At 40.8% G+C, this 27436-nt stretch overlaps 1 protein-coding gene across 1 annotated transcript; it reads right to left on the bottom strand.

The window, feature by feature from the left end:
- Window positions 1-259: 259 nt before the first annotated feature.
- On the bottom strand, window positions 260-26811 carry COIL (coilin). The gene is made up of 7 exons (XM_043964771.1): window positions 26525-26811; window positions 7946-9032; window positions 6144-6230; window positions 5025-5072; window positions 2758-2827; window positions 2398-2486; window positions 260-480 (listed from the first exon to the last, which is right to left on the bottom strand). The coding sequence occupies exons 1-7, from the start codon at window positions 26767-26769 to the stop codon at window positions 397-399; spliced, it is 1710 nt and encodes a 569-aa protein (XP_043820706.1). The 5' UTR covers window positions 26770-26811; the 3' UTR covers window positions 260-396.
- Between the last annotated feature and the right edge of the window lie 625 nt (window positions 26812-27436).

Here is a 27436-nt window from a genome sequence, read left to right as displayed (position 1 = left end):
CTCAGTGGCCAAACAGTTTATTAACTTCATAACACTCAATTGTTATGTCAAATTCTGTTATGAAAGTCCTACTGACTTCCAGGATTTGATGCTGGGGTGGGTGGGGGGAAATTACATATCAGTGATCCTAAAACTATGGTTAATTTAAGATAACAATTCTGTAACATATTACATGTTTTAAAGTGACTAGTTTTAATATTAAGAGGTAGATCCTTTATAAAGTACTTAACATAAAAAAGATACTAAAAAATTTACTCTATAATGTTGAAATATTTTATTTAGAAAAGGTCCAAACTATAGTCACTTTCACAATATCATAAAACAAATTATAAACTATTTGAACCTATATATTTAGTCCTTATCTGACAATATATACATTGGGTGGAATGATAAAGGTCAGGCTTGTTCTGTATTTGGAGTATCAGTGTGAGGCTCAATAATCAGTCTTGGTTCGATCAGTTCTTTCCAACAAATAGTTATCTAGGGAAAAATACAAAAAGCAATCAATATGGTAATATTACCTTTTTGGTAAACTGTTCTAGCAAAATAAATTCAGCATCAAATATAGTCAACTTCCACATAACCAAAATGATGGAGAAACATTGTTTTTTAGTAACTAAATACTGTGGCTGAGTTAAATAAATTATATGTCCATCAGGATATAGTGAAATACATCTAAAACTAAAAATGAACCTATACAAAAAACCCTAATAAAACAATGGAGGGGCAGGTATGTGGCACAGTGGATAGAGCACTGGCCCTGCAGTCAGGAGGACCTGAGTTCAAATCTGACCTCATACACTTAACACTTACTAGCTGTGTGACTCTGGGCAAGTCACTTAACCCCAATTGCCTTGCCAAAAAAAACCCCAAAACAAAACAAAAAAACAATGGAAACATGTTTTATCATCTCCTTTCTAAGACTAAGCAAAGGGAACATATCCTAGCTAAACTTTGTATCTCACCTAGCAGAGTGCTTTGCATACAGCAGGGAGTTAATAAATACTTGCTAAACTGAATTGCTCTTTGATTATTCCAAAAGCTCTATAGGACCTTGTTCTTCAGACAGAGGACATCTGTTCCCTGTGATTATCAGATGGCAAAGTAATTACCTCTTTTTGCCACTCTGCATTCCACTGATCTATTCTTCTTTAAAAACAACATTGACTTTATTAATGATGCAGAAGCATCATTTAGAGGCAAAAACAACAAGCTAAAATAAGCCTGTCTGTGTAAGCAGCACAAAGAGGAAAATTATGTTTCTTGCTCTCTACTTAACAACAAAATTTCCAGAAATGCACTGTGGCAAAAAGTCTATGGTAGGGGCAGCTAGGTGGCGCAGTGGATAGAGCACCGACCCTGGAGTCAGGAGTACCTGAGTTCAAAACCGACCTCAGACACTTAACACACTTACTAGCTGTGTGACCCTGGGAAAGTCACTTAACCCCAATTGCCTCACTAAAAAAAAAAAAAGAAAAAAGAAAAAAGTCTATGGTAGAGAGATTGGAAGTATAATAGATTGGGTTAGTATATATTCATTGCAGTCACATACTCTGAAAGTTGATCTTTAAAAAAATAAGTTTGAGAGCTTCCTACCTCTCTCATAAAATCAGAAAAACCTTTCATAAAATATTTGAAAAGATCTTTGTATTTGAGCTTCCCAAGTATTTAAGTTTGGGACAAACTGGAGGTTTATTGTTTATGAAGTTTACCTATAATACAAAAACCGTTAAGTAAAGCATTGTCTTAAATGTAAAACTCATGTTTCATTTCAATATTGGCAAAATAAAAAAAGTCAATTCATGTCAAAAAGCTTTACACCTTTAGATTTCAAATATAAGTACTAAAAAACTTTTAATTGCTCTACCAACCTAAACCAAAGACTCTTTTTTTTTTTTGGCGGGGCAATGGGGGTTAAGTGACTTGCCCAGGGTCACACAGGTAGTAAGTGTCAAGTGTCTGAGGCCGGATTTGAACTCAGGTCCTCCTGACTCCAGGGCCAGTGCTTTATCCACTGCGCCACCTAGCTGCCCCCCAAAGACTCTTAAAAACAGAAATTTTCTAGTTTAAACAAATAGCACAGAAAGAAGCCAAACTATGCTTAACAGAATTACAGAATAACATTATTAATAGAAAGTTTACCACAACAAAAATCCTGGCAAGTGACTGTGTTTTAAGGTAAAACATTAATAAAACTTTTTAAAAAGAGTGATACCTGGGGCAGCTAGGTGGCGCAGTAGATAGAACACTGGCCCTGGATTCAGGAGTACCTGAGTTCAAATCCGGCCTCAGACACTAGACACTTACTAGCTGTGTGACCTTGGGCAAGTCACTTAACCCTCATTGCCCAACCAAAAAAAAGAGTGATACCAAGTAGCTCCCCACATGAAAGCATACCCTTTTATCCTGTGACACTGCATACTCCACCACTTCTGTTCCATTTTCATTCTGGTACACGAGGTCAAACTTCCCAGGCTCCTTCACCACTGAAATCACAGGAGAGGTGGGATTGGGGGAGTGTAAGTGTGTGCAACTTCTAGGTAATTATGATATTCTACTAATCACTATTTTCTTCATTTAACAAAGAACTGTCAGCTGGATAACCAGTGTGAAGAAGGATGAGTCTTCAAAAAAGTCCACAGTACAGTTCTAATGCCAATGAGGCTGTTCAAAACTTGTCCACATCTATGAAAGTTGTTTAAAAGCACTCTAGAAACCTATGGTCGATGTTTCCAAATTGGCTCTAAAGGGACTTACCTGGTAAAGATGAAAGGATTTCTATGTCTACTTCCTGAGCATCAGGATTGTAGTTTATTATTTTCCCCTCCTTCAAAAATAAAAAAGTTCACATTAAAGCTACCTGTAGTTTAGTAAACACCCTATTTTAACAACATAGGCATACCTCAACACAAATAAAACAAAACTTCATTGAACACATTCAAATCTGGAAGACCAGAAGCAAACTGAACACGGTAACAAAGTTTTCACTACATAGAACTGAGACTGAGCCAACATACTAGAAAACATTCAGCTAAATGATGACAAGTTATGTACTCATTTCAATTAGGCTGTCACTACTGTCAAAACTTTGGAAACAATTCCTTCAGAACCGCCTTCTGAGCATGGGATGGAAATCCCCAGGGGGAAATAGGGAGGCACCAAAGTTGCAGAGTTGCATATCTTTTTTAACCTGTACATTTATTTGCTCACAAGATTCCATCTTGTGTTCTCTCCAGACACATATTCTGGTATGAAATTTTGGCTTCCTTGCTGTCATTAACATTGACTGGCCAGCAAGGCCATGCTGATTCTTCTGTCCTGGCCAGGAAATTTCTACTACCTATGGCACAATGGCAGTTGTAGGACAGAAAACCTATAAAGCACTGATGACTCCCCTTTCTTGCTTGGGGATCTCCAGTACTGTGTGACCTGAAAAATGTGATGTTATTGATTTAACCAGAATGATCAAGAAAGATAAGAGAAGGGGGTGGCTAGGTGGTGCAGTGGATAAAGCACCGGCCCTGGATTCAGGAGTACCTGAGTTCAAATCCGGCCTCAGACACTTGACACTTACTAGCTGTGTGACCCTGGGCAAGTCACTTAACCCCAGTTGCCCTGCAAACAAAGCAAAACAAAAACAAAAACAAACAAAAAAAAAGAAAGAGAAGAGAAGAAGGGAGACAGAGCAGGAAAGGGAGAGGGAACAGAAGAAAGAGACAACTTCTTATCAAGATTTTATTACAAAATCAGAATCTTGAAGACATGTTCTAGAATTTAAAACTCAGACCAATTTCTTAAACTTCTTTCTTTCCATAACAATAGCATAAGTATATGGCATAATTAATGAAAATTTTAATGTACTGGAAAATCACAAGAGGAACAGTGCTGAATGCACTTTGCAAGAGAAGTATACTAATATACTTTAGAAAGATGTTCAGTAAGTTATTTTTTGTTTGGTTTTTTTGGTGGGGCAATGGGGGTTAAGTGACTTGCCCAGAGTCACACAGCTAGTAAGTGTCAAGTGTCTGAGGCTGGATTTGAACTCAGGTACTCCTGACTCCAGGGCTGGTGCTCTATCCACTGTGCCACCTAGCTGCCCCAGTAAGTTATTTTTAAAAATTTTTTTAGTTAGTTATTTTTTAAAAGTAGTTAATTTAAGGTAATCAAATACAAATAAACCAACACATTGTTTCTTGATCATTCTGGTTAATTACTGAATTATAAAAAGCAATCTGCCAAGAGAAAGTCTCAAAGAAATATCAAATAGTTCAATTTCAAAGAAGATAAACTTATAAACTGACAACTCAAAAGAAATATGTTAATATAATCATGATCAGTATAATTATGTAAAACTCTAATCTTAGAATTATTTAAGTTTTTAACAGCTCAGAGTTCACAATGGGAAAAGTGTGTCCTGAAAAATGTGATGTTATAGATTGACAAGGCCAACTCCAAAAAAATGATTTCTTTGGATGATAATGTTCATCATTCATGAAGTACATGGGAAAATTCACCCATTACTAGGCTTGAAATAGAGATGGTTCCTAAAGACAGTCATTCACTTTGTTTATGAATCAATAATTTTTTCATTCTGCTATTAACTATATTAATCAGCTGAATTTTCTATAGTGTCTATATCTACGAGGCTATAGAGAATCAGCATGAAATAGTAAATATAGCACTGGATTTGGGAGCCAAGAGCCCTGAATTTAAGACTCAGTGTAGACAATTAGGAGCTGTATGTTCTTTGGAAAGTCACTTTAGCTCTAAGAGTCTCATGTAAAGTGGGGTATTTGTAATAATGCAGGCTTCACAGTGTTGTTAGGAGGAAAGTGCTTTGTAAATTTTTAAAAGTACCATATAAATGTGAGTTATTATATTAAAGTTTATACAACAAGTAAAAACACCAAGCATCTTGAAGGTGGTAGCAAATCCTACGAATATGGTTTACAAAGATTATTTTTAAATCATGTGCTCTAAATACCTTTGCTTTTGCCATACAGCAATTTTAAAATAAGTAGTACCTTGTAACTAGAGACATCAGGAGAATAATCTGCGGTCAATTCCAAAAGCTAAGAAAGATAAACAAACATAAAGGTGTTTACTATAAGCTATATCATTGATAATATGACAAGAACATTTAGTCATTCCACTTTTGATAACACTAGGGGGAAAATTAAGAGGTTTTCCTTATCAATAAGTAATACCCATTTGCCACTGATATAGCACACAAAATTGGGCCAGAGAATGAAGTTGGGCCAGAGGGAGAAATAGTAAGGAAAAATGGGCTCTGGATTATGGCTCCTCTGGGTCTTCTCATTCCTGAGAAAGGCTCTTAGAACTTTTTCCTCATTTCTTCCCCCCCAGGGCAATGGGGGCTAAGTGACTTGCCCAGGGTCACATAGCTAGTAAGTAACTGAGGCTGGGTTTGAACTCAGGTCCTCCTGAATCCAAGGCTGGTGCCTTATCCACTGCACCACCTAGTTGCCCCAACCTTTTCTCATTTCTAATCCACAAGGATAGTACAGTAGCATCAGATGCTCATCTCTCTCACTTCATCTGACCAGACATATCTAACAGATGAATGAGCGGCAGGGGTGAAAGCGGGAAATAACTTGAAGCGATTTTTGTTACACAATCCAATAGATTGTGACTTCTTAATTTTTTGTGATATGGTTCCCTTTGGCAGTCTGGTATAGCCTGTGGACTCCTCAGAATACGTTTTTTGAATATGTAAAATAAAATACATAGGATTGCCAAGGAAACCATTTATACTAAAATTTTTGTTGTTCAGTTATTTTAGTTGCGAAAGACTCTTTGTGACCTCACTTGGGGGGGTTTTCTCCAGCTCATTTTATAGATGAGGAAACTGAGACAAACAGGGTTAAGTGACTTTGCCCAGAGTCACACAGCTAGGAAGTGTCTGAGGCTGGATTTAAAGTCATAAAGATGAGTCTTCCTGACTCTAGGCTGGGTACTCTATTTACTGCATCACCTAGCTTCCCCTCTATAGTGAAATACCATTAGCAAGATCATTATTTTTTTAAAAGTACATGGACCCTCAGAAATTTCTGGACTCCAGGTTAAGAACCCCTGCAATCTATTCTAGTTGCTTAGGCCATTTAGATATTAGGGGGAAATACCTTAAATGCAATCTTTTCCCCTACCCGAGGGGGTGCTGCTAATTGAGGAAGTAGACTGTAGTCCTTCTGAGGCATCTCCACTGGATTCTACAAAAACAATGGTGGCTATGAAGAGGTGAATCACCAAGGCCAACCCTCTATATTTATTCCTGAAAACATCTTTTCCCATCTTTCCCAGAAGATTGCCAGCATTATCATCCTGTACCTCTTCCTTTAATCTTGGATCTCTCCCCATTTAGTGGTTCTTTCCCTGCTGCTTAGAATTGTACTTAAGTCTCTATACCACCCTCACATTAGATCCTTCCATCTCCTTAAGTTTTTTCCTCTCTTTTCCAGCCAAATTCCTAGAAAAAATTGTCCACATTCATTGCCTCCTCTTTCTCTCCTCGACCCTTTGCAATCTGTCTTCCAAACTCATTACTCAATTAAAATTGCTCTTTCCACAGTTACCAGTGATCTCCTGGGTGCTTCATGTAATGACCTTTTCTCAATCTTCATCCTTCCCAATCTCTTTGCAGCATCTCCCACTGCTCTCCACCCTCTCCTCCTGGATCCTTTTTTGCTCTGAGTTTTCACAAAGCTCTACCTTGGTTCTCCTACTGTATGAATGTTACTTCTCAGCCTCCTTTGCTGGGCCATTATCCCTATCAGGGTACCCAACTCTGGGCATACCACTAGGTTTTCCAAGACTCTCTATACTCTTTCACAGGTTTAATTAAAACTTCTATCTAGATAACTCCCAGATTTATATACCCACTCCCAGTCTGTCCCCTGAACTTTTGGTCAAGCATCTCCAACTGCCTATTGGACATTTCCAACCAGAAAGATGGTAAGCATCTCTAACTCAACAAGTCTAAATCAGAATGCTCAATTCCCCCTAAATACATCCTTCTTCCAAGCTTTCTTATTTTGCCTAGGACAACACCTTTATTCTAGTCTCCTAGGTTTATAACTTCAGTATTATCTCTCCTCAATGTCTCATTCTCCCTCATTTCATATACCTAATCAGTTGTCAAATCTTGTTTCTATCTCTTTAACAAGCTGGTGCAGGATCACCTAAGCATGGACTACTGCAAAATCATCTAACTGGTCTAGTTTCAAGTGTCTCCACAATCCATTCTCCACATACATAGATTTTCTTCAAGAACAGGTCTGACCACATCAATACCCTAAGTCCAACTCCAATTTATACCTTATGTTTCTAGGATCAATTATAAAACCTTGTCTTTGGCCTTTAAAGTCCTTCATAGCCTGGTGCCCACCTACCTTTTCAACCTTGTTTTACATTATTCTTCTTCCTGTCCTGTTTTGTCCAACTAGACGGGCCACCTTGCTGTTCTTCACCCAGGGCACTCCATCTTCAATTTCTGTGCCTTTGCACTGGATGTCCTCCATGTCTGGAAAGCATTCCCTCTTTACCTAAGCTTTTTAAATCCTGATTCTTTCAAAACTCAGCTCAAATGCCACCTTCTACATGAAACCTCTCCTGCTTCATTTAGCTCCTGTGCCCTAATCCCCCAAATTAACTTGTATTTATACCTAAACACACACATACAGAAACATACAGTCTTCTCCAGTAGAATTTTTAATCTTTGAGGGTAGAAACTGTTTCATTTTTGTCTCTGTATCCCTAGCACAATGCCTGGCATATAAGCAGATACTTAACAAATACACAATGATTGAGTGATTTCATCAGCAGTAATAAATATTGACTAGATAAACTCTGGGCTCACGACATCTTAGGCTGGTTATATGCAGGGAGTAAAAATAAATACATAAAAGAAGAAAGGAAGGTCACATACCTGGATAATAATGGAAGTGTTTTTTACTACTTCAGTTAATTGCTGCTGTTTCTGGGATTCACCATTAAAAACATAATTAATGTTTCCCCCTCTCCCTCGTCCTCTGATTCCACGAAAACCCCGTCCCCTAGGTCCCCTCCAGGGGAAAATATCTTCCCCTCTTCCCCTCCCCCTTCCAAAGCTGCTGGGGTGAGGAGCTGCTTCTGGAGCCAGAGGTGTCGGCTGTTTCCCACTATTTCCCAATACTGCCTTATCCCAGGGATTAGAGTATCGCATCTCCTGTCTTGTTCCTAAGTGGCTGTCTGTATCTGGACCATTTGCCTGTGAAGATCCTGGAGATGCTGTTGTTCCAGCTGGTGGAGGAGCCAATGCCGGAGCTCTCTTTGTCATCCTGTCTTGGTCATCTGAACTGGAACTAGAATCCAAACTAGAGGACGATGCTTGAGTTCCTTTGCCCTTGACAGAGGTTGCGTTACTGACAATGCTGGTAACAAGTCTGTCTACAGTTGGCTTTGATGTGATAAATGATGGCTTCTCTATTAATTTCTTACCACCAAGACCTGTCTTGCTGTGGCTCCCATCTGATGATGTGGCAGACGAATCAGAATCTGATGACGTATCAGGTTTAGCTTTAGCAGACGAGCCGATATCCTTTTTCCTCTTGGTTTCAGCTGAACTATTTTTACTAGACGCATTCTTCTTAACAACATGGCTCTTTTTGGTCCGTTCTGGCAATGTCTTTGCTTTAGAAGGCTTTGGAGATTTCTTCAGCTTCTTATCTTCAGCTTTCCCTTCTTTCTCCTTCCCTGATTTTTTGGGGGTACATTTTCCATTATTTTCACTTCCTCCCTCATTTCTTTTTCTCTTCTTATTTTTTTTCCTTGTGCTTTGCTCTGGCTCCAGAGAAGAGGAGGCTTCACTGTTCTCTCCCCCTTTCCAATGCTTCTCTGTGTACTGATCATTTTCTGCATCGGACTCTTCTTCCTCCCATGTGGTTCTCCTCTTCTGGGCTTTTTTGTATGAATAACTGAGTCCATTACAGACTGCTACAGAGTTCTCAACAATTTCAACATCTTCTAATTTAACTCTGTCAAAAGTTTAAGAGAAATCTATGGTCAGTAAGAAACCTGTGACAATTTTTCCATTCAAAAACACAATGACTACACAAATCTTATATCAACATTTAAAGGAAAAAAGTACCAGTTTCCAAGACAGAAGTTGCAATTGCTTCCATGAATGTGATTAATACAATCAAGTCCTAATAATCTAATGATGAAAAGAATAGGCAACCTAAATAACCTCAAAACTTAATAAAGGTGTTGTTTATATTTGGCTTTGGAATGCAGTTTTTAAAACCCCTATAGGCAGATAGGTGGCGCAGTGGATAGAGCACTGGCCCTGGATTCAGGAGGACCTGAGTTCAAATCTGGCCTCAGACACTTGACACTTACTAGCTGTGTGACCCTGGGCAAGTCACTTAACCCTCATTGCCCTGCAAAAACAAAAACAAAAACCAACCAAACAAAAAAGAATTATTTTTAAAAACCTACAATTTTTTTTCCTATCATATATTTAGCAAATTATTAAATTCATTAGGATTAGAGTATATTCCCTGGTGAGGCAGAGACAATGAAGAAAACAATTCTGACATTTTACCCCAAACATTTCACTGACAAATTTTCATTCAATATTTTACTATACCCATAGGATCCTCTATGCCCCACAGTTGCTGCAAGGGCCATCCCTCTATATAACTCAGTGTGGCATATCACAACTAGAAGACAATCTTAGCACACCTTCTTATCCAAGGACTTCCTTTGCATAAAATGCAATATGCATTTTAATGACAATTTTTAGTAGCACATAAAGGACTACAGAATGATATTTTATGAGTAAAAGAGGAAATATTAGTGAAAAATGTAAATGGACTATAGCTCACATCTATACCATGTTTTACAGTAACAAAGCTCTTTGTAAACATGGTCTAATTAGATCTTCACCAACAGCTCTGTGAGGTAGCTGATACAAGTATTACAATCCCCTTCTACAGATGGAGAAAGAGACCCAGAGAGATCAAGAGATCAGCCTAGGTCACATGGCTAGTAACTGTCAGATGCAGGCATTAGTCTACATCTTCTGATTCTAAATCTATCATTCTTTCAACTAAAATGACAAATAAATGGATTGAAAGCATTCTCTAAGGGATAAAAACAAACAAACGAACAAACAAAAAGCCTACCACACTGGAAGACTGTTATTTAAGGAATAATAAATACACTGATGTATTTCTATGTGGGGTATCTAGGGTGACACAGTGCATAGAGCACCAGGCCTGGCGTCAGAAAGACTCATCTTTATGCATTCAAATCTGGCCTCTGATACTTACTAGCTCTGTGATCCTGGGCAAGTCACTTAACCCTGTTTGCCTCTGTTTCCTCACTTGTAAAATGAGCTGGAGAAGGAAATAGCAAACCACTCCAGTGTCTTTGCCAAGAAAAACCCTAAATGAGGTCACAAAGAGCCAGACACAATCGAAAAATAAAAGAAAAGAGAAATATAAGAAAGTGAGACAGTCCAATAAACTGCCAGGAATGCTAAAGTTCAGAATGAGTTGAAGCTGATGAAAGAAGCAAAGGAAAAAAAAAAGGTATTTTATAGTTATATTAGGAAAAAAAGAAAAAATAGTCAGTCAGTCACCAAACATTTATTAAGTACTTTCTATGTGCCAGGCACTGTGATAAGCACTAGGAACATAAGGAAAGGCAAATACCCAGCTCTCAGAGTTCACAATTTAATGGGGAAGACAACGTGCAAATAACAGTATACTAATAAGTTATATAGAGAATAAACTGGAAATAAGCAGCAAAGGGAAAGCACTAGAATCGAGAGGGATCAGAAGACTTTTTGTAGAAGGTAGGATTTTACCTGGGAATTGAAGGAAGCCAGGCAGGTCAGGAAACAAGAGATGAAGGAAGAGCATTCAGTGCATGAGGGATGATCAGAGAAAATGCCTGAGTTGGGAAATAAACTATCCTGTTTGAGAAACAGTGAGGCTAGTATTATTGGATCAAAGAGCATTGGGGTTTGGGTGATGCAGGATATAAGAAAATTAGAAAGGTAGGGAGGGGTAGTTTATATTCCAATGCCAAACAGAGGATTTTCTGTTTTATCTAAGAGGTGATTGAGAAGAATTGGAACTTACTGAATAGCAGGGGTGGGGAGAATGACATGGTTAGATCTATGCTTTAGAAAGGTCACTTTGACAGCTGAGTGGAAGAAGGACTGGAGGTGGGAGAGACTTGGAGCAGAGACCAATCAGCAGATTGTGTAGGTAGTCCATCTAATTGCAACATAATGAGGGCTTGCACCAGGGTGGTGGCAATGTCAGAGGAGAAAAGAGGGCATATATGAGAGAAGGCAAAATTGACAAGCTTTGGTAACAGATTGGATATGGAGGGGTGAGAAAGGATAAAGATGAGAACACCACCTAGTTTTCAAGCACAGGGGACTAGAAGGATAGTGGTATGCTCAACAATAATAGGGAAGTTTGGAGGGGATGAGTTTTGGGGAGGAAAAATAAAGAGTTAAGTTCTGGATATGAATTTAAGATGTTGACAGGGCATCCAATTCAAGATATCTAGTATCTGATAGACAGTTGGAGTTGCAAAACTGGAGGTCAGCAGTGAGGATGAGATTAGATCTTGTAACGATTGGAATGACGCCACCTGCTGGATATTTACTGTAGAAGAGTTCTGCCCATGAAGCGAAGGTCTTTGAGGGCAAAACCAGGAGTCAGGAAGTGACGCGGGCTAGTGGGAGGAGGAAGGAAGAGACTGGCGCTCGCTCTCGCTCTCTTTCCTCTGGACTCTGGTGGAGAGCGGAGCTAGAGATGTGCTCTCCCTTTAAATAGATAGGAATCTAGGCCTTTCTCTCTCTTTACCAAATTCTTATTCTCCTTAATAAATGCTTAAAAGTCTAACTCTTGCTAAAGCTTGTAATTGATTGGCGACCACTCATTAGATATTTTAGACAGTTTAGCTAGAATTTTAGCCCTTAACAATCTGCTAGATAGTAGATTTGAGAATCATCAGCATAGGGATGCTAATTTAATTTATAGGACGTCATGAGATTACCAAGTGCAATAGTATAGAGGAGAAGAGGGTCCGGGTCAGAACTCTGGGGAATATTCATGGTTGGTAAGCATGATTTGGATGAAGATCCAGCAAAGGAGAATGAGAAGGAAAGGTCAGATAAGTAGGGGGGAAAATCAGGAGAAAATAGTGTCTCAAAAATCTAGAAAGAACAGAATATCAAGGAGATGAAAGTGATCAACAGTGTCAAAGGCTGCAGAGAGATCAAGAAGGATGAAGAATGAGCAAAGGTCATTAGATTTGTCAGCTGAGAGATCATTAGCAACTTTGGATAAAGTTTTGGTTGAATGATGAAATCAGAAGCCAGAATGTAGAGTTAAGAAAGTGAGAGGAAAGGAAGTGTGGGCATATATTATATCACACACATCAAAGAATTTAACCACAAAAGGTAGGAGAGATATTAGTTAGCAGGGACAGACAGATCAAGTGAGGGTTTTTTGAGGATAGGGGAGATATGGACATGTTTGTAAGCAGTAGGGAATGAGTCAGTAGACAAAAATAGAACGTTAGTGAGACAGTACAGATGATAAAGGGGGGAAATCTGCTGGAAAAGATGGGATAGAATGGGATCACTTGTGAATGCAGAGGGGTTAGCCTTGGCAAGAAGAACCAACTCTTCATGTGTGATGGGGTGAAGGAGGAGATAGTGGCACAAGGTATGTAAATGATATTCGATGAAGAGGGGAGAAAAGGGAGCTCCCTGCAAATGGCCTCATTATTTTTCCTGTAAAATATGAAGCAAGGTTCTCAGTAGAAAGAGTGGGAGGAGGAGGAGGAACCATGAGAGGTTTGAGGAGGGAAGAAAATGTTTGGAAGAGCCCCTGTGGAGAGTGTGATAGTGAATTGTAATGGAGGTGTAAGATTGTCTAACAGTAGTGAGGACCCAGTTGAGGTTGTAGAACATAAAATTATAGTGAACCAAGTCAGTATGGTTTCATGATTTTCTCCAGTTTCAATCAGCAGTATGTGCATAGAAATGAAGGCAACAGATGGTGGGAGTGATCCAAGGCTGAAGTTTGGCAGAGTAAGAGCAATGATACAATAAGGGAGCTAGCTACAGGGACTCAAGAGAAGAGGACATGGTAGAGTTGAGATGGAAAGGATGGTGATGATTGACAGAAGAGAGATAATGGAGCTGCACAATTCTTTTGGCTTATATTTTAATGAAAACTTTTACATTGAAAGTGACAGAAAAAATAAAAGACAAACTAGAAGATGGTAACCAAGATAAGCAGGAAAATAATGAGGGAGCACTATGTTGCCTTTGATGAATTCAAGTCACTGGGCCCAGATGAACTACATGCTTATGTTTTGAAAAAATCAGCAGATGTAACTGATGAGACACTGTTAGTGGTTCCTGAAAGAGCATGTAAATGGGAAATTAGATAAGGTGCTGATTTTCCAAAAAGGGAAAAGAACGGTCTATAAATTACAGGCCAGACAACTTGACTTTTGGTTCAGCAAATATCTAGAAAGGGAAAGTGTAATGATCAAGCCTCAGCATGGTGTCATTAAGATTAGGTTATGCCAGCATTTCTTGTCTTTTCAATGCGTGGGGAAGGGCTGAAGGGAGATAGAGAATTCAGAACTGAAAATAAATTTTTAAAAATTATATAGAAGGGGGCATCTAGGGGGTGCAGTGGATAAAGCACCGGGCCTGGATTCAGGAGGACCGGAGTTCAAATCTGGCCTCAGACACTTGACACTTACTAGCTGTGTGACCCTGGGCAAGTCACTTAACTTTCATTGCTCTGAAAAAAAAAATGAATAATATAGAAGATGGAGGAGAAAAGCCAGGAAGTTGCCTGAACTCTCCCAAATTTTCCTCAAAAACAATATTAAATCAAGCCTCTAAACAGATTCAGGAACTGTAGAACCTACAAAAAGACAGAGAGACACAATCGTCCAACCTGAGATAATTTAGAAGACTTCAGGAAAGGTCTGTCTCACTTGGGTGAAAGGGGAGGGCAGCACATCGTGGAGGGGGTCTGGGCAAGTCAGCAGGAGGCTCCTGGCTATGGCACAAATCAGTAGCTGAGGCCCCTTGGTTCTGGCTCAGCAGGGTGGTGGCACAGCAGGCCATTTGTGAGACCTGCCAGTCCTGGCTGAGAGGGCAGACTGTCAACTAGAAAAACACCCACAGGAGAGGTGCAACTTGCTCCCAGTGCAGGGAGCAAGCCCAGGGCAGTGAGGAATCTGAAAGGCCTCAGAACAGAAAGCCAGTGATGAAGCCCCTATCCCCCAGCACGAGAAACTTGCAACAGTGGTCCCTGTGCCCCAGAAGCAGACCTCAATTTTTATAAGTTTAAAAATAGCCTACGATATGAGTAAGAAACAGAAAAGGACCCTTACCAATGACAGATTCTATGGCAACAGGGAAGACAAAAACACAAACTCAGATGAGGACAATACTGTCAAAATGCCTACATGTGAAGTCTTAAGAGAGAAGATGAATTGGTCTCAAGACCAAAAAGCCTTCTTGGAAGAGCTCAAATAGGCTTTTAAAAATCAAATGAGAGAGATAGAAGAAAAAATGGGAAAAGAAATGAGAGAAATTAGAGTTACATCAAGAAAATTATGAAAACAGTTTGGAAAAGGAAGCACAAAAATTGACTGAAGAAAGCAATTCCTTAAGAAATACAATTGGCCAAATGAGGGGGAAATTGGCCAAATGGAAAAGGAGTTGCAAAAGTTTACTGAGGGGGCAACTAGATGGCGCAGTGGATAGAGCACCAGCCCTGGAGTCAGGAGTACCTGAGTTCAAATCCAGCCTCAGACACTTAACACTTACTAGCTGTGTGACCCTGGGCAACCCCAACTGTCTCACCAAAAAAACAAACCAAAACAACAACAAAAGCTTACTGAGAAAAATAATGCCTTAAAAATTAGAATTGGGCAGATGGGAGCTCCATGAGCCACCAAGAAATCTGTCAAGTAGAATCAAAAGATTAAAAAATAGAAGAAAATGTGAAATACCTCATTGGAAAGACAACTGACTTGGAAAATTAGATCCAGAAGAGATAATCTAAGAAGTATTGAACTACCTGAAAGCCATGATCAAAAAAAAAAAGTCTAAACACCATATTCCAGGAAATTATCAAGGAGAACTGCCCTGATATTGTAGAATCAGAGGATATAATCATCATTGAATGAATCCACTGATCACCTCCTGAAAGAGACCCCCAAAAGGAAAACTTCAAGGAATATTATAGCCAAATTCCAGAATTATCAGGTGAAGGAGAAAATACTACAAGCAGTCAGAAAGAAACAATTTAAATATCATGGAGTCATAGTCAGGATTACACAGGACCTGGAAGCTTCAACATTAAAGGATCGCAAGGCTTGGAATATGATATTCCAGAAAGCAAAGGAGCTTGGATTACAACCAAGAATCAACTACCCAGCAAAATTGAGCACTATCTTTCAGGGAAAAAGATGACCATTCAATGAAATAGCAGACTTCCAAGATTTTGTGAAGACCAAAACTGAACAGAAAATCTGATCTTTAAATACAAGACTCAAGAGAAGTAGAAAATAGAAAAAGGTAAAAAGGGGAAAAAAGTTATTCAATAAGGTTAAACTGTTTACATCCCTATGAGGGAAGATGATACTTGTAACTCTTGAGATCTGTATCTCTATTAGGGTATAGTTACTAAATAGACTTTGAAGTGATGATATAAAGAAACTTAAGGGGAAAAATAAAAGGAGAATAGGGGGAGGAGAGGGAAGGGGAGGTGGAATGAGGTTAATTCCATCTTATGAAGAGGCACAAAAAACCTATTACAATAGAGGGAAAGAAGGGAGAGGTGAGCATTGTTTCAACCTTACTCTCGTCAGATTTGGTTTAAAGAGGGAATAACACACACACACACACATATTTTGGATAAAGAAACTTAGCTTACTCTTTAAGGAAATAAAAGGGGAAGGGGGAAAGGGTGGTACTGATAGAAGGGAGGGCAAAAGCAGGGGAGGAAGGGGAAAGAAAAAAAATAATATAAAAATTAGGTAATGCCAGACCAACACAATTTCCTCTTTGGGCAGATTATTGAACTAGAGAGGAATGGTATGGAGATAGTTTATTTAGATTTTAGCAAAGCTTTTGATAATTATACTATTTTTGTATGTAATGGAGAGGGGAGAGCAAATACATTGAATGATATAATCAGGATCCAAAAGAATGTTAACAGGCTAAAATACTGAGCTGAATCTAATAAAATAAAATTCAATAGGGACAAATGTTTTGCACTTGGGGACAAAAATAAATCAGCTCCACAAGTATAAGGTAGGAATGGATAGAAAGCAAGGGGGGGCATTTAATGAATCACAAGCTCAATGAGTCAATAGTGTGATGTAAGGCAAAAAGGTTAATGCAACTTTGAGCTGAATTAGAAGAATTTTGTTGTTGTTCAGTCATTTCAGTTGTGTCCAACTCTTTGTGACCCCATTAGGGGTTTCCTTCTCCAGCTCAATTTTTTTTTTTTAAACAGATGAGGAACTGAAGCAAACAGGGTTAAGTGACTTGTCCAGGGTCACATAGCTAGTAAGTATCTGAGGTGAGATTTGAACTGTTGACAGAATTCATAAAGATTAGTCTTCCTGACTTTAGGCCTGACACTCTATCTACTGTGCCACTTAGCTGAACTGAAATATAATAGCTTCCATAAACAGGGAGATGAGAGTCCCACAGTACTCTGCCCTAGTCAGGTCTTATCTAGAATATTATGTTCAGTTCTAAACACCAAGGTTTAAGAAAGAAATTAATAATAATCCAGGAGGGACTAGCTGTGTGACCCTGGGCAAGACACTTAACCCCAATTGCCTCAAAAAAAAAATGTAATTGGGGAAATAATCCAGGAGGACAACTACTTGAGTTCATGACATATAAGAATTGGAGGAAGGGAAGAAGACTCAGAAAGGATCTGATAGCTAGGTTCAAGTATATGAAGGGCTGTCATGTGGAGGAGGAATTATATTTATTCTATTTGGACTTAGAGGGCAGAACCAGGAGTAGTGGGTAGAAGCTACAAAGAGGCACAGATTTGATGGCAGGAAAAGCTTCTAAATAATAAGATTTGTCCAAAAATGGGACTTGCTGCCCCAAGAAATGGTGGGCTCTCCCTCTTTGGAGGGCTGCATGTTGAGGCTGAGTGACTACTGGTCAGGTATGTTGGAATGGGGGCTCCTTCTTGCACAGGTTGGATTAAAGGGCTGCTGAGGTCCATTCCAACTTTCAAATTCTATGATCCTGAGTTCAGTAAAAGGTGATACCAGTGTGGGTCAAAATAATAGGGAAAGTCAGCATAGAAGACTAGTGATTTGGGCTTTGCCTTGAAGATCATTACGTATTAAACGAAGAGGTTGGACTAGATGTTTTCTAAGGGTTTCTTCCAGCTCCAAACTCTATGATCCTCTACATAAGTAGAATTCTGAGAGGTAATATTCCAAATGGTAAAGACCAGCGTGAACAATTTTAGGAAGATGAGAGCATGGTGTGTTCAGCAAACAGTGAAGAAACTAGCTTTAGTGAAATCTTCATGTTGAAAGTGTGGTAAAAAGTGAAAGTTTTTAATTGTCGGTTAGCGAAAACTGAAGGACCACCCTTTTGGGGAGGAGACCGTGAGGAACCGCCAGGTCCGGCTGCTAAGCACTCCACTGCCGGGGTGCGAGCTTAAAAGGCAAGGAGAGAACGGAAGTGAGGTCTTTGATCCGCTCTCCTCGTCCGTTGGTTGCACTGCACACACAGATGCTGACTGAAGTGTGCCTCGGCCCGGTTCGCAGTAACAGCACGTGCTTGACACGGCTCTCAGCTGCAGAGGTGGCCTTGGGTTTTTTGGTGAGCCCTATACGGGTTTTGGTGAGTTTTATACGGAATATAGACTAAGCTTAGATTTAAGAGTATTTGTTTGTGTTTTCTACTTTCCTATCTCTTTAATCAACATTACCTTGTAATTTCCAAACAATAAAAGCTCTAACTAAAGATCAGAGGCTTCTTTAACTTACTAGTCTGGGAGATAAATAAGGGAAAGGTTAAAAGGGGAGGTTAATGCTCTAGTATCCAATTTTAAATCTCACAAAAGGTAATAGGATATTTGATTTGATTCTTACACTGAGAGTCCTAAATGCCAGGCTAGGGATTTTGGTTTTGAAGTGTTATGCAATTGGAAGACATTAAGTAACTTGATGAAAGTGGCAAAGCTAATCCATCAACAATGAACAAGATGGAGGGGATGGAGATGAGGCAGGAAATCTTGCTACTATACTACTGCAGTAATCTATACATATGATCTTGCAAATCTAAACTGGTACTAACAAGGAAGAAAAGAATCAAGTAGGACTCTGACACTGGATATAAGTAACAAAAGGAGTCGAATATGATTACAAGTAGTCATAGCTAAGTCATAAGCTAAGACTATAAGTCCTTCAGAGTTATATTGGTGAATATAACCAGGTGCTTCCCAGCAGATCATCTTACACTATTGCTGTTATTTTGTATATAGTACATTTCTCTCTGCTTCAGTTCATGTGGGTCTTTCCAAGTTTTTCTGATAGCATCCTGTTCATCATAACTTTTATATAGTACCTTAAACTTGACAAAAAATTTTCTTCACAGTAGCCCAGCAGAGTAGGTACCATACATTTTGCCCATTCCCTTCCAATGATACTTTGCCCTATTCCTCCTCAAAAGTGTTTTGCTACTGACTGCCCCCTCCCCCGCTCTACCCTCCCTTCATTCACCCTTCCCTCTTTATCCTCTTCCCCTCCTACTTTCCTATAGGGTTAAATAAATTACTCCTCCCAATTGGGTGTGTATGTTATTCCCTCCTTGAGCCCACTCTGATGAGGTTAAGGTCTTTAAGCTAATTCTGTTTTCTAAATTTTTCTTCCCTCCCTCCTCAACTCTCCTATGAAATCAAGCAATTCAATATATGTCATACACGTGCTGTTATGCTGAACATCTTCACCTTCCTCGAAAGTGTTTTGCTTTTTACAGCTCCCTCCCCCAAACCTCCCTTCCCTCTTTCTCCTCTTCTCCCTCCCCACCATCTCCTTCCCCTCCCACTTTTCCTCAGGGCAAAAATATATTACTATACCCACTTGAGTATGTGTGTTATTCCCTCTTTGAGCCAATTCTGATGATAGTAAGGATCACTCACTCCCCCACTCCTTCCCCCTCTTCCCCTCCCCTCCATAATCTTTTTTCTTGTTTCTTTCATGTGAGCTACCTCTCCCCAGTCCACTTCTCCCCTTCCCCCTCCTCCAGTCTATTCCTCCTACCCATCAACCCTATTTTAAAGATGTAATCATGGGTTAGCTAGGTGGCACAGTGGACAAAGCACCAGCCCTGGACCCAGGAGGCCCCGAGCCCAAATCTGGCCCCAGACATGACACTCCACCCTGTTTGCCCCATAAAGAACAAGGAAACAGAAAAAATAAATGCTTTTCAGATATCATTCCTTCATAGTCAGTTCAGACCTGTGTCTTCTGTGTATTCCTTACTGAGAAAGTTCTTATAAGTTGGAAGTATTACCTTCTCATGTAAGTATATAAACAAGTTTAACCTTTTAATGTCCCTCATGATTTCTTTTTCCTGTTTACCTTTTTATGTTTCTCTAGGGTCCTGTATTTGAAAGTCAAATTTTCTATTTAGTTCAGGTCTTTTCATCATAAATGCCTGAAAGTCCTCTTTTTCATTGAAGTCCCATTTTTTCCTCTGAAAGATTATACTCAGGTTTTTGTTTGTTTGTTTTTTGTTTTTTTTAGTGAGGCAATTGGGGTTAAGTGACTTGCCCAGGGTCACACAGCTATTAAGTGTTAAGTGTCTGAGGCCAGATTTGAACTCAGGTCCTCCTGAATCCAGGGCTGGTGCTCTATCCACTGTGCCACCTAGCTGCCCCGATTATACTCAGTTTTGCTAGGTATGTGATTCTTGGCTGTAGTCCCAGTTCCTTTGCCCTCTGGAATATCATATTCCATGCCCTCTGGTCCTTTAATGTAGATGCCGCTAGATCTTGTTTTATCCTTATTGGAGCTCCACAGTATTTGAATTCCTTTTTTTCTAGCCTCTTGCAGTATTTTCTCCTTGATCCAGGAGTTCTAGAATTTGGCTATAATATTCCTGGAGGTTTTCCTTTTGGGATCTCTTTCTGGAGGTAATTGGTGGATTCTTTCAATTTCTATTTTACCTTCTGCTAGTGCCTTCCCTCCAAGATTATCTAAAATTTATCTTGGAGGGAAGGCACTAGCATTAAGGGAGATCTAGAAAAGTTTCTTGAAGAAAGTGGGATTTTTGCTAGGACCTGAAGGTAGTCAGAGAACTCAGGATAGTATGTGAAAATACAAAGAGTGGAGAGATAAAGTATCATGTTCAAGGACTAGCTAGGAGGCTATTGTCACTGGGTCAAAGAGTACATGGTGGGAAGGGGCAGCTGAGTGGTGCAGTGGATAGAGCACTGCCCCTGAAGTTGGGAGGACCTGAATTCAAATCTCACCTCTGACACTTACTAGCTGTGTGACTCTGGGTAAGTCACTTAACCCCAATTGCCTTAACATCTGGGGCCATCTATAGTCATCCTGATAATATATCTTGCCACTGGACCCAGATGGCTATAGAGGAGAGGACTGAGTTTGGTGACCTTGCACAGCCCACCCTCACTTAAATCCAATTCTGTGCAAGTCATGACATCACCTCTTTGAAAATGAAGAACAGTGAGGCAACTAGGTGGCTCAGTGGATAAAGCACTGGCCTTGGATTCAGGAGGACCTGAGTTCAAATACGTCCTCAGACACTTCACACTTACTAGCTGTGTGACCCTGGGCAAGTCACTCATTGCTCTGCAAAAAAAAAAAAAAAAAAAAGAACTTGAGAATGAAGAACAAACAACAACAACATGGTGGGAAGTAAAATATAAGAAGATTGGAAAAACTGAAAGGGTACAGGTTATGAAGAATTTTAAAAGTCAGTTTTCTCAGTTTCTCAATGAGGTGTGTGTGTGTGGAGAAAATGGGAGAGAAAGCAGACCTTTGTAAAAATAAAATAAAATGTTAATTTTGAAAAAGCCAAATAGAGGATTTTCTTTTTGATTGTATAAGTAATAAAGAGCAACTAGAATTTACAGAATGTGTGTGTGTGTGTGTGTGTGTGTGTGTGTGAGAGAGAGAGAGAGAGAGAGAGAGAGAGAGAGAAATAGAAAGAGATGTAGTCAGATTTGCTTTAGGAAAATCAATTGGACAGATGAGTGGGGGAGTAGAGAGAGATTTAAGGCAGGGAGACCAACCAGAAGGTGATAAGGGCCTACACTAGGGAGATGGCAGTGTCAGAGAGAAGAGATATGAGAGATGTTGCAAAGGTAGAATCAACAGGTCTTGGCAACTGGTATGGGGGATGGTAAGAACGAGAAGCTGTGGATGATGCCTAGGTTGTAAGTTTGGGAGACTAAGAGGATGAAAGTACCCTGAACAGTAAAGGGGAAGGTAAAAAAAGTGGACAGTCTGGGAGGAAAGACAAAAAATTCAGTTTTGGATATGTTGAGTTAAAGATGTCTATGAGATATCCAATTCGAAATGTCCAATAAGCAGATGAAGATTTGATACTGGAGGTCAGCAGAGAGGTCATGGCTGGACAAAAAGATCTAAAACTCATTTGCATGGAGATAACTGAATCCGAGGGAATTGATTGAGATCGTCAAGTAAAATAATACAGAGGCAGAAGAGGTTCCCTGGACAGAGGGCAACCGTGCTTTGTGAGCATGACCTAAATAAATACCTGGCAAAGGAGACTGAGGAGCTGTCAGGTAAATAGGTGTAATACAAGGAGAAAGTAGCTTCTCGAAAACCTAGCAAGAACAGAGTATCATGGAGAAGAAGGTGATTGACAGATTCAAATGTTTCAGAGAGGTCAAGAAGGATTGTATGAGATGATTATGGATTTGAGTCAGATTAAACTCTGAGGATGGGGTCTGGAAGATACCCAGCCCTGCCCCAGTATAGTTAGTTTAAAAGTTTATTGCTTGTCAAATTCTCACTGTCTCCTTTAAGTTTTATTGCCAATTAACAGAATTTTTACTTCTGTTGAGTCTCCCCACTTGTCAGCTACATCTTAGTTTTATCTGGAATCCATCACGTGTCAGAACCCCAGTCCCTGTTGAGTGGGTCAGGGAGTTCGCCCACCAATTCAATACTCAGGACTCAAGAAGAAAGGGCAGGCAATCACGGGGCTCAGCACAGGATGTGGCAATTAAGTTGAGACCAGATGTTAAGTGACATGTCTCTTTTTCTCAGAGCACAATCCCCTTGACCCTAGGGTCCCAACAATGGATTATTCTTTTATTCTTTATTCTATTTCTTTGATTTCCCAACATAGCTGAAGATAAATTTTAACCCTGTCATCCTTCTAAAATTAACATGACTACAAAACAATGCTGAAACACCTGAGTGACTCTTCCTGTTATTCAAGTTGAATATCTTTAGAGATAGGGGCCCGGAGAGGGGAGTCAGTGGGAACTGTGAGATCTGAAACATCTGACTGTCACTCCCCCATTCCCTCTTCCTTCGGTTTGACCTTGTTCCCCCTCCCCTTTTCCCCCTTGTTCCTGGAACACGTATGCATGTCTCCATACATTGATCATGAGCTAAACACACACCCTGGGTGAGACAGGATTGGATGTTAGATTGTGAGCTTACCCTAATGTGCATGGGGACTTCCCCTCTGACCAACATTCCTGTAAAAGGTCAAGGCATGTATTAGCTATTGTGACTCAGATATTGAGGTTTTCCCATTCCTGCAGGAATGTAATAAATTTGTCTCTGCTTGACTTGGTGGTCTCCTCGAGTTATTTGGGTAAACTGAGGCAGTTTGCCCCAAACAGGATGAAGATGGAAGAAAAATCATTAGATTTGGCAATTAAGAAATCACTGGTAAATTCTGACAGTGCTGCTTCAGTTGACTAATGAAGGCAGAAGGCAGACTGCAAAGAGTTATGAAGAGAGTGAGAGGAAAGGAAGTAGAGGCACCTATTATAGACACACTTCTCAAGGAGTTTTTTGACACAAAGGAGAGATAAAGCTAACAGGGATGAACAGATTAAGGGAGGTATTTTTGAGGAAGGAGAAGACAGGGGCATGTTTATAAGCAGAAGGTAAAGAGCCAGTAGACAGAGAGAGACATATCAGTGAGCGAGGGGGGAAGACAGAAGGTACAATCTGCTGGAGAAGATGATTATTTGTGTATGTTTGCCTCAGTAAGGGGAAAGGCCAACTTTTCATATGTGTGGTTATTGTCCATCTTTGTTCTCGAAGAGGGTCAATGACATCACAGGGGTGATGTCTTGACTTTTGAGTGAAGTGGATTTAAGTAAGGCAGAACTGCAAAAAGTTTTCAGATTCATTCTCTCCTCCAGTCATCAAAGTCAACTAGCAATGGCCTGGGATGCAGTAGATGATCTTAGCCTTTCAAAATGAAGTTCTTTCCCAAGCCTCATTTTGCCTGAGGCAATGTCCATTCAATGACCAAGGGCTGGGTAAGAATTTTTCATATGTGACTGAGGAGTAGGAGATAGTGGCAGAAGGCATGAGTGAAGTAGGAGAGAAGAAAGAGCTCTTATCGAATGTCTTAACTTTTTCCTTTCTTTTTTTTTTTGGGGGGGGCAGGACAATGAGGATTAAGTGACTTGCCCAGGGTCACACAGCTACTAAGTGTCAAGTGTCTGAGGCCGGATTTGAACTCAGGTCCTCCTGGATCCAGGGCCAGTGCTTTATCCATTGAGCCACCTAGCTGCCTCTTAACTTCTTCAATGAAATGTGAAGCAAGGTTCTCAGGTGAGGGGGTTGGGGAAGGGACATGAGAGGTTTGAGGAAAGATGAAAAGATCTGGAAAAGCTGCTATAGTGAATGGGATAGTGAAATCTATTAGGGAGGTATAAAAGGACTGTCTTGACACAGTGAGCTGAGATTATGTAACAAATCTGTAGTGAACCCAGTCATCACAATTTGGTTATTTTCTCCAGCTTCATTGAGCAGCATGTGAGTAGGAGTGAAGGTAATAGATTATGGGAGTATCCAATGCTGAGGCTTGCCAGGGCAAAATTATCTATGGGTTAAGGGAGGAAGAGACTTCAGAGGACATCTTATATAGTTCAAGATGGGGAAGAGAGGCAAGTGTAGTTAGAAAAAGGGTGATGGTCTGGGAAAGAAATAAGGTTACCCTGGGGGCAGCTAGGTGGCACAGTGGATAAAGCACTGGCCCTGAATTCAGGAGAACCTGAGTTCAAATTTGGCCTCAGACACTTGACACTAGCTGTGTGACCCTGGGCAAGTCACTTAACCCTTACTGCCCCCCCCCAAGTTATCCTGAAGACAAAGAACAGGGTTAAGGTGATGAGAGGGAGTGGGATAGATGACAACAAATGATTAAAGGAATTTCAGAGTTCACAAACATGGAAGTAGAACATTTGGGGGTGATGGCAAGACCAGGGGTATGACCATCTCTGCAGGTAGCTGAGTAGATTTCACATGAAATGAATAACTTAAGGAAATGGGAGGTTAAGGTGTTTGAGGGAGTATCAAAATGCATTATAAAATTCTCTATCATGAAGGGAGGAGGTAGAAAGAACAGAAAGACTATGAGCCAGGCACTGAACTCTTTAAGGAAGGGGAAAGAAAGTGTTTTGAAGATTGGTAGATGATAGCTACGAGAATCCTGATTGGGTGATAAATATGGACTGAATGAACCTCAAAGGAAAGCTTACTGAGAGCATGGAAGTGGCAATGGGGAGAAAAGATTATTCCAATGCCCTCACCAAGGTCTGAGTTATGAATGAAAATGCAACTAATTCTGGAAAAAAAAAACCCAGGGAAGCTGGATAATCCAGAAGGAGCCAGGACTCAGTAAGCTTCCTTCAAAGCTCAGATAGAGCTCCATATCCTAATTGCTGGTGCTGCTTTCTGCCTCAAATTATCTTACATTTACTTTTTATGTTCTTTGTATCTACTTGCACGTTGTTTCCTCCTCAAGAAACTGTTTTATTTTTATCTTTGTATCCTTTGGAGCCAAGAAGATTTGAGTTCAAACCCCACCTCCCATCATAGCAGTTGTGTGACCCTGGGCAAGTTCTTAACCTCAGTGGTCTAGGATGTTAAGACTGTCAAGTTGTAGAGAAGGTCAGGACCTGCATCAGTAGAGGAAACTTCCTCACTCATGTCCAACCCTTATTCAAAGGCTGCCCAGGAAGTAATACATAGTAACTGCTTAATAAAAGCTTGATTAGCAGTTCAGGGGGAAATATAATCAAGTGTGGAAATTCAATATTGGGTTTTTCATGTGTGTTTTTGGGGAGGTGTAGTAAATAAGCATACTAGCTTAAATTTATTAGGTACCAACTATTTGCCAAGGTACTAAGGGCTAGGGATACAACGAAGGGCAAAAAACAGTCTGTGCTCTCAAAGAGCTCCAGCTCTAATGGAAGACACAACATGAAAACGACCAAGGGCTAACAAGCTACGTGGTGCAGTGAATGGAGTGCCGGGCAGGTGTCAAAGACTCATCTTCATGAGTCCAAATCTGCCCTCAGACACATCCTAAATGTGTGACCCTGGGCAAGTCACTAAACCCTGCTGGCCTCAGTTTCCTCATCTGTCAAATGATCTGGAGAAGGAAATGGCAAACCACTCCAGTGTCTTTGCCAAGAAAACCCCAAATGGGGTCATAAAGAGTCGGATCCGACTGAGCAACAACGACTACAGACAGGATAAATGATAAATAATCGCCAAAGGGAAGGCACGAGAGATGAAGGTTTCCTGTAGAAAGTGGGATTTTAGCAAGGTCTTGAATGAAGTCAGGGAAGCCAGGAGAAGGCTGCGAAGAAGAGGGAGCGCACTCCAGGCATGGGTTCGGCCATTGTAAATGCCTGGACTCTGGAGAGGGGCTGTTTTGTCCGAGGAAGAGCAAAGAGACCACCGGTATAAGAAGGCTGGAAAAGCGAGGGAGGAGAGGCAGGCTGGGAAAGGGTCGAAGGCTGATTAAACACTTGTTAGAAAATTGAAGCACGTGCTTTGGCCCGTCCAAACGCCCACTTAAGAAGGGACTTCCGAATCAAAGCCGCTATCTCCATGTCCACACCAACTCCCAGGCTTGACCCGTTTCAAGAGCGTCCCAGCGACTGCTGAAGCGGGGCGGGGTGCCGCCTCCCCAAAGTACTCGGCCCAAAGACCCCTATTTGGGAGTTAAGGTGGGGAATGCCCATTACACTGGAGGTGGTGGGTTTGGGAGCGGGCCCAGAACACGAGCAAGAGAAATGGAAATTACGGTGTAGTCCCCTCCTCCCCCAAAAAACTAAAACCCAAACCAAAAAACCACTGCGCATGCGCCCACCTGGCTCCGCACCTGAGGCTGTCCTCGCCCCCACCCATCACATGCACGCGCATATTCACGCACCTGAGGCAGTCATTGTCACGCACCAGGCGCGCGCTCTCGGTGGGGGGGAGTAACCCCCCATCCAGGTAGAGTCCCAGCGCTGCTCCAGAGCTGAAGCCAAAGCGGTGGCGGATGAGGCTGGCCAGGTCAGTGACCACTCGGCATTTGGTCAGGTCAGCTAGGAGCCAGAAGACCGAACAGCGCGGAGAGGAAGGCGGTGGGTAGTCAAAGTGGAGCCGCAGGCGAACAGTCTCGGAGGCCGCCATCTTGTACCGTGTTCGACGGAAGCCGAGAGGCACCAACAAATCTCGGAGATGTGTGAGAACGTTAGAAGGGGTTCCCCTGCTGCCTTGGAGAAGACATCGCCACCTTCTGGTCCATTGTGGACACTGCAGTCTCTCTGTTTAAGCGAGAGGCTGGCAGGAAAGAAGGCCGGTTGTCATCTTCATCTGAAAGCTCCCTGCGATCGGAACCAGGAAAGGTTACTAAAACCCAGCGAGCTGACAATCTAAAAATGCATAATGCTTGCAAGGGAACTAATACAAGTATTATAGTCTCAATTCTAGACCCAGTGGTGTCAGTGGAAAGTACAGTAGGCAAGCTAGTGGCTCCTCACCAGTCCTGGAACCAGGAAGTCCTCAGTTCAAATCCAGTCAGATACTTCTATTTTTTTTTTTAGTGAGGCAATTGGGGTTAAGTGACTTGCCCAGGGTCACACAGCTAGTAAGTGTTTAAGTGTCTGAGGCCATATTTGAACTCGGGTACTCCTGACTCCAGGGCTGCTGCTCTATCCACTGTGCAACCTAGCTGCCCCTGCTCAGATACTTCTTAGCTGTGTGATCCTGGGCACTTCTGTCTGCCTCAGTTTCCTCAACTGTAAAATGGGGATAATAATAACCTCCCAGGAGTTGTTGTGAGCATCAAATGAGATAA

Source organism: Dromiciops gliroides, chromosome 4, assembly GCF_019393635.1.
Source record: "Dromiciops gliroides isolate mDroGli1 chromosome 4, mDroGli1.pri, whole genome shotgun sequence".
Taxonomy (NCBI): domain Eukaryota; kingdom Metazoa; phylum Chordata; class Mammalia; order Microbiotheria; family Microbiotheriidae; genus Dromiciops; species Dromiciops gliroides.
The sequence above is the reverse complement of the archived record's forward strand: the minus strand, read 5'-3'. Positions and strand labels throughout refer to the sequence as shown.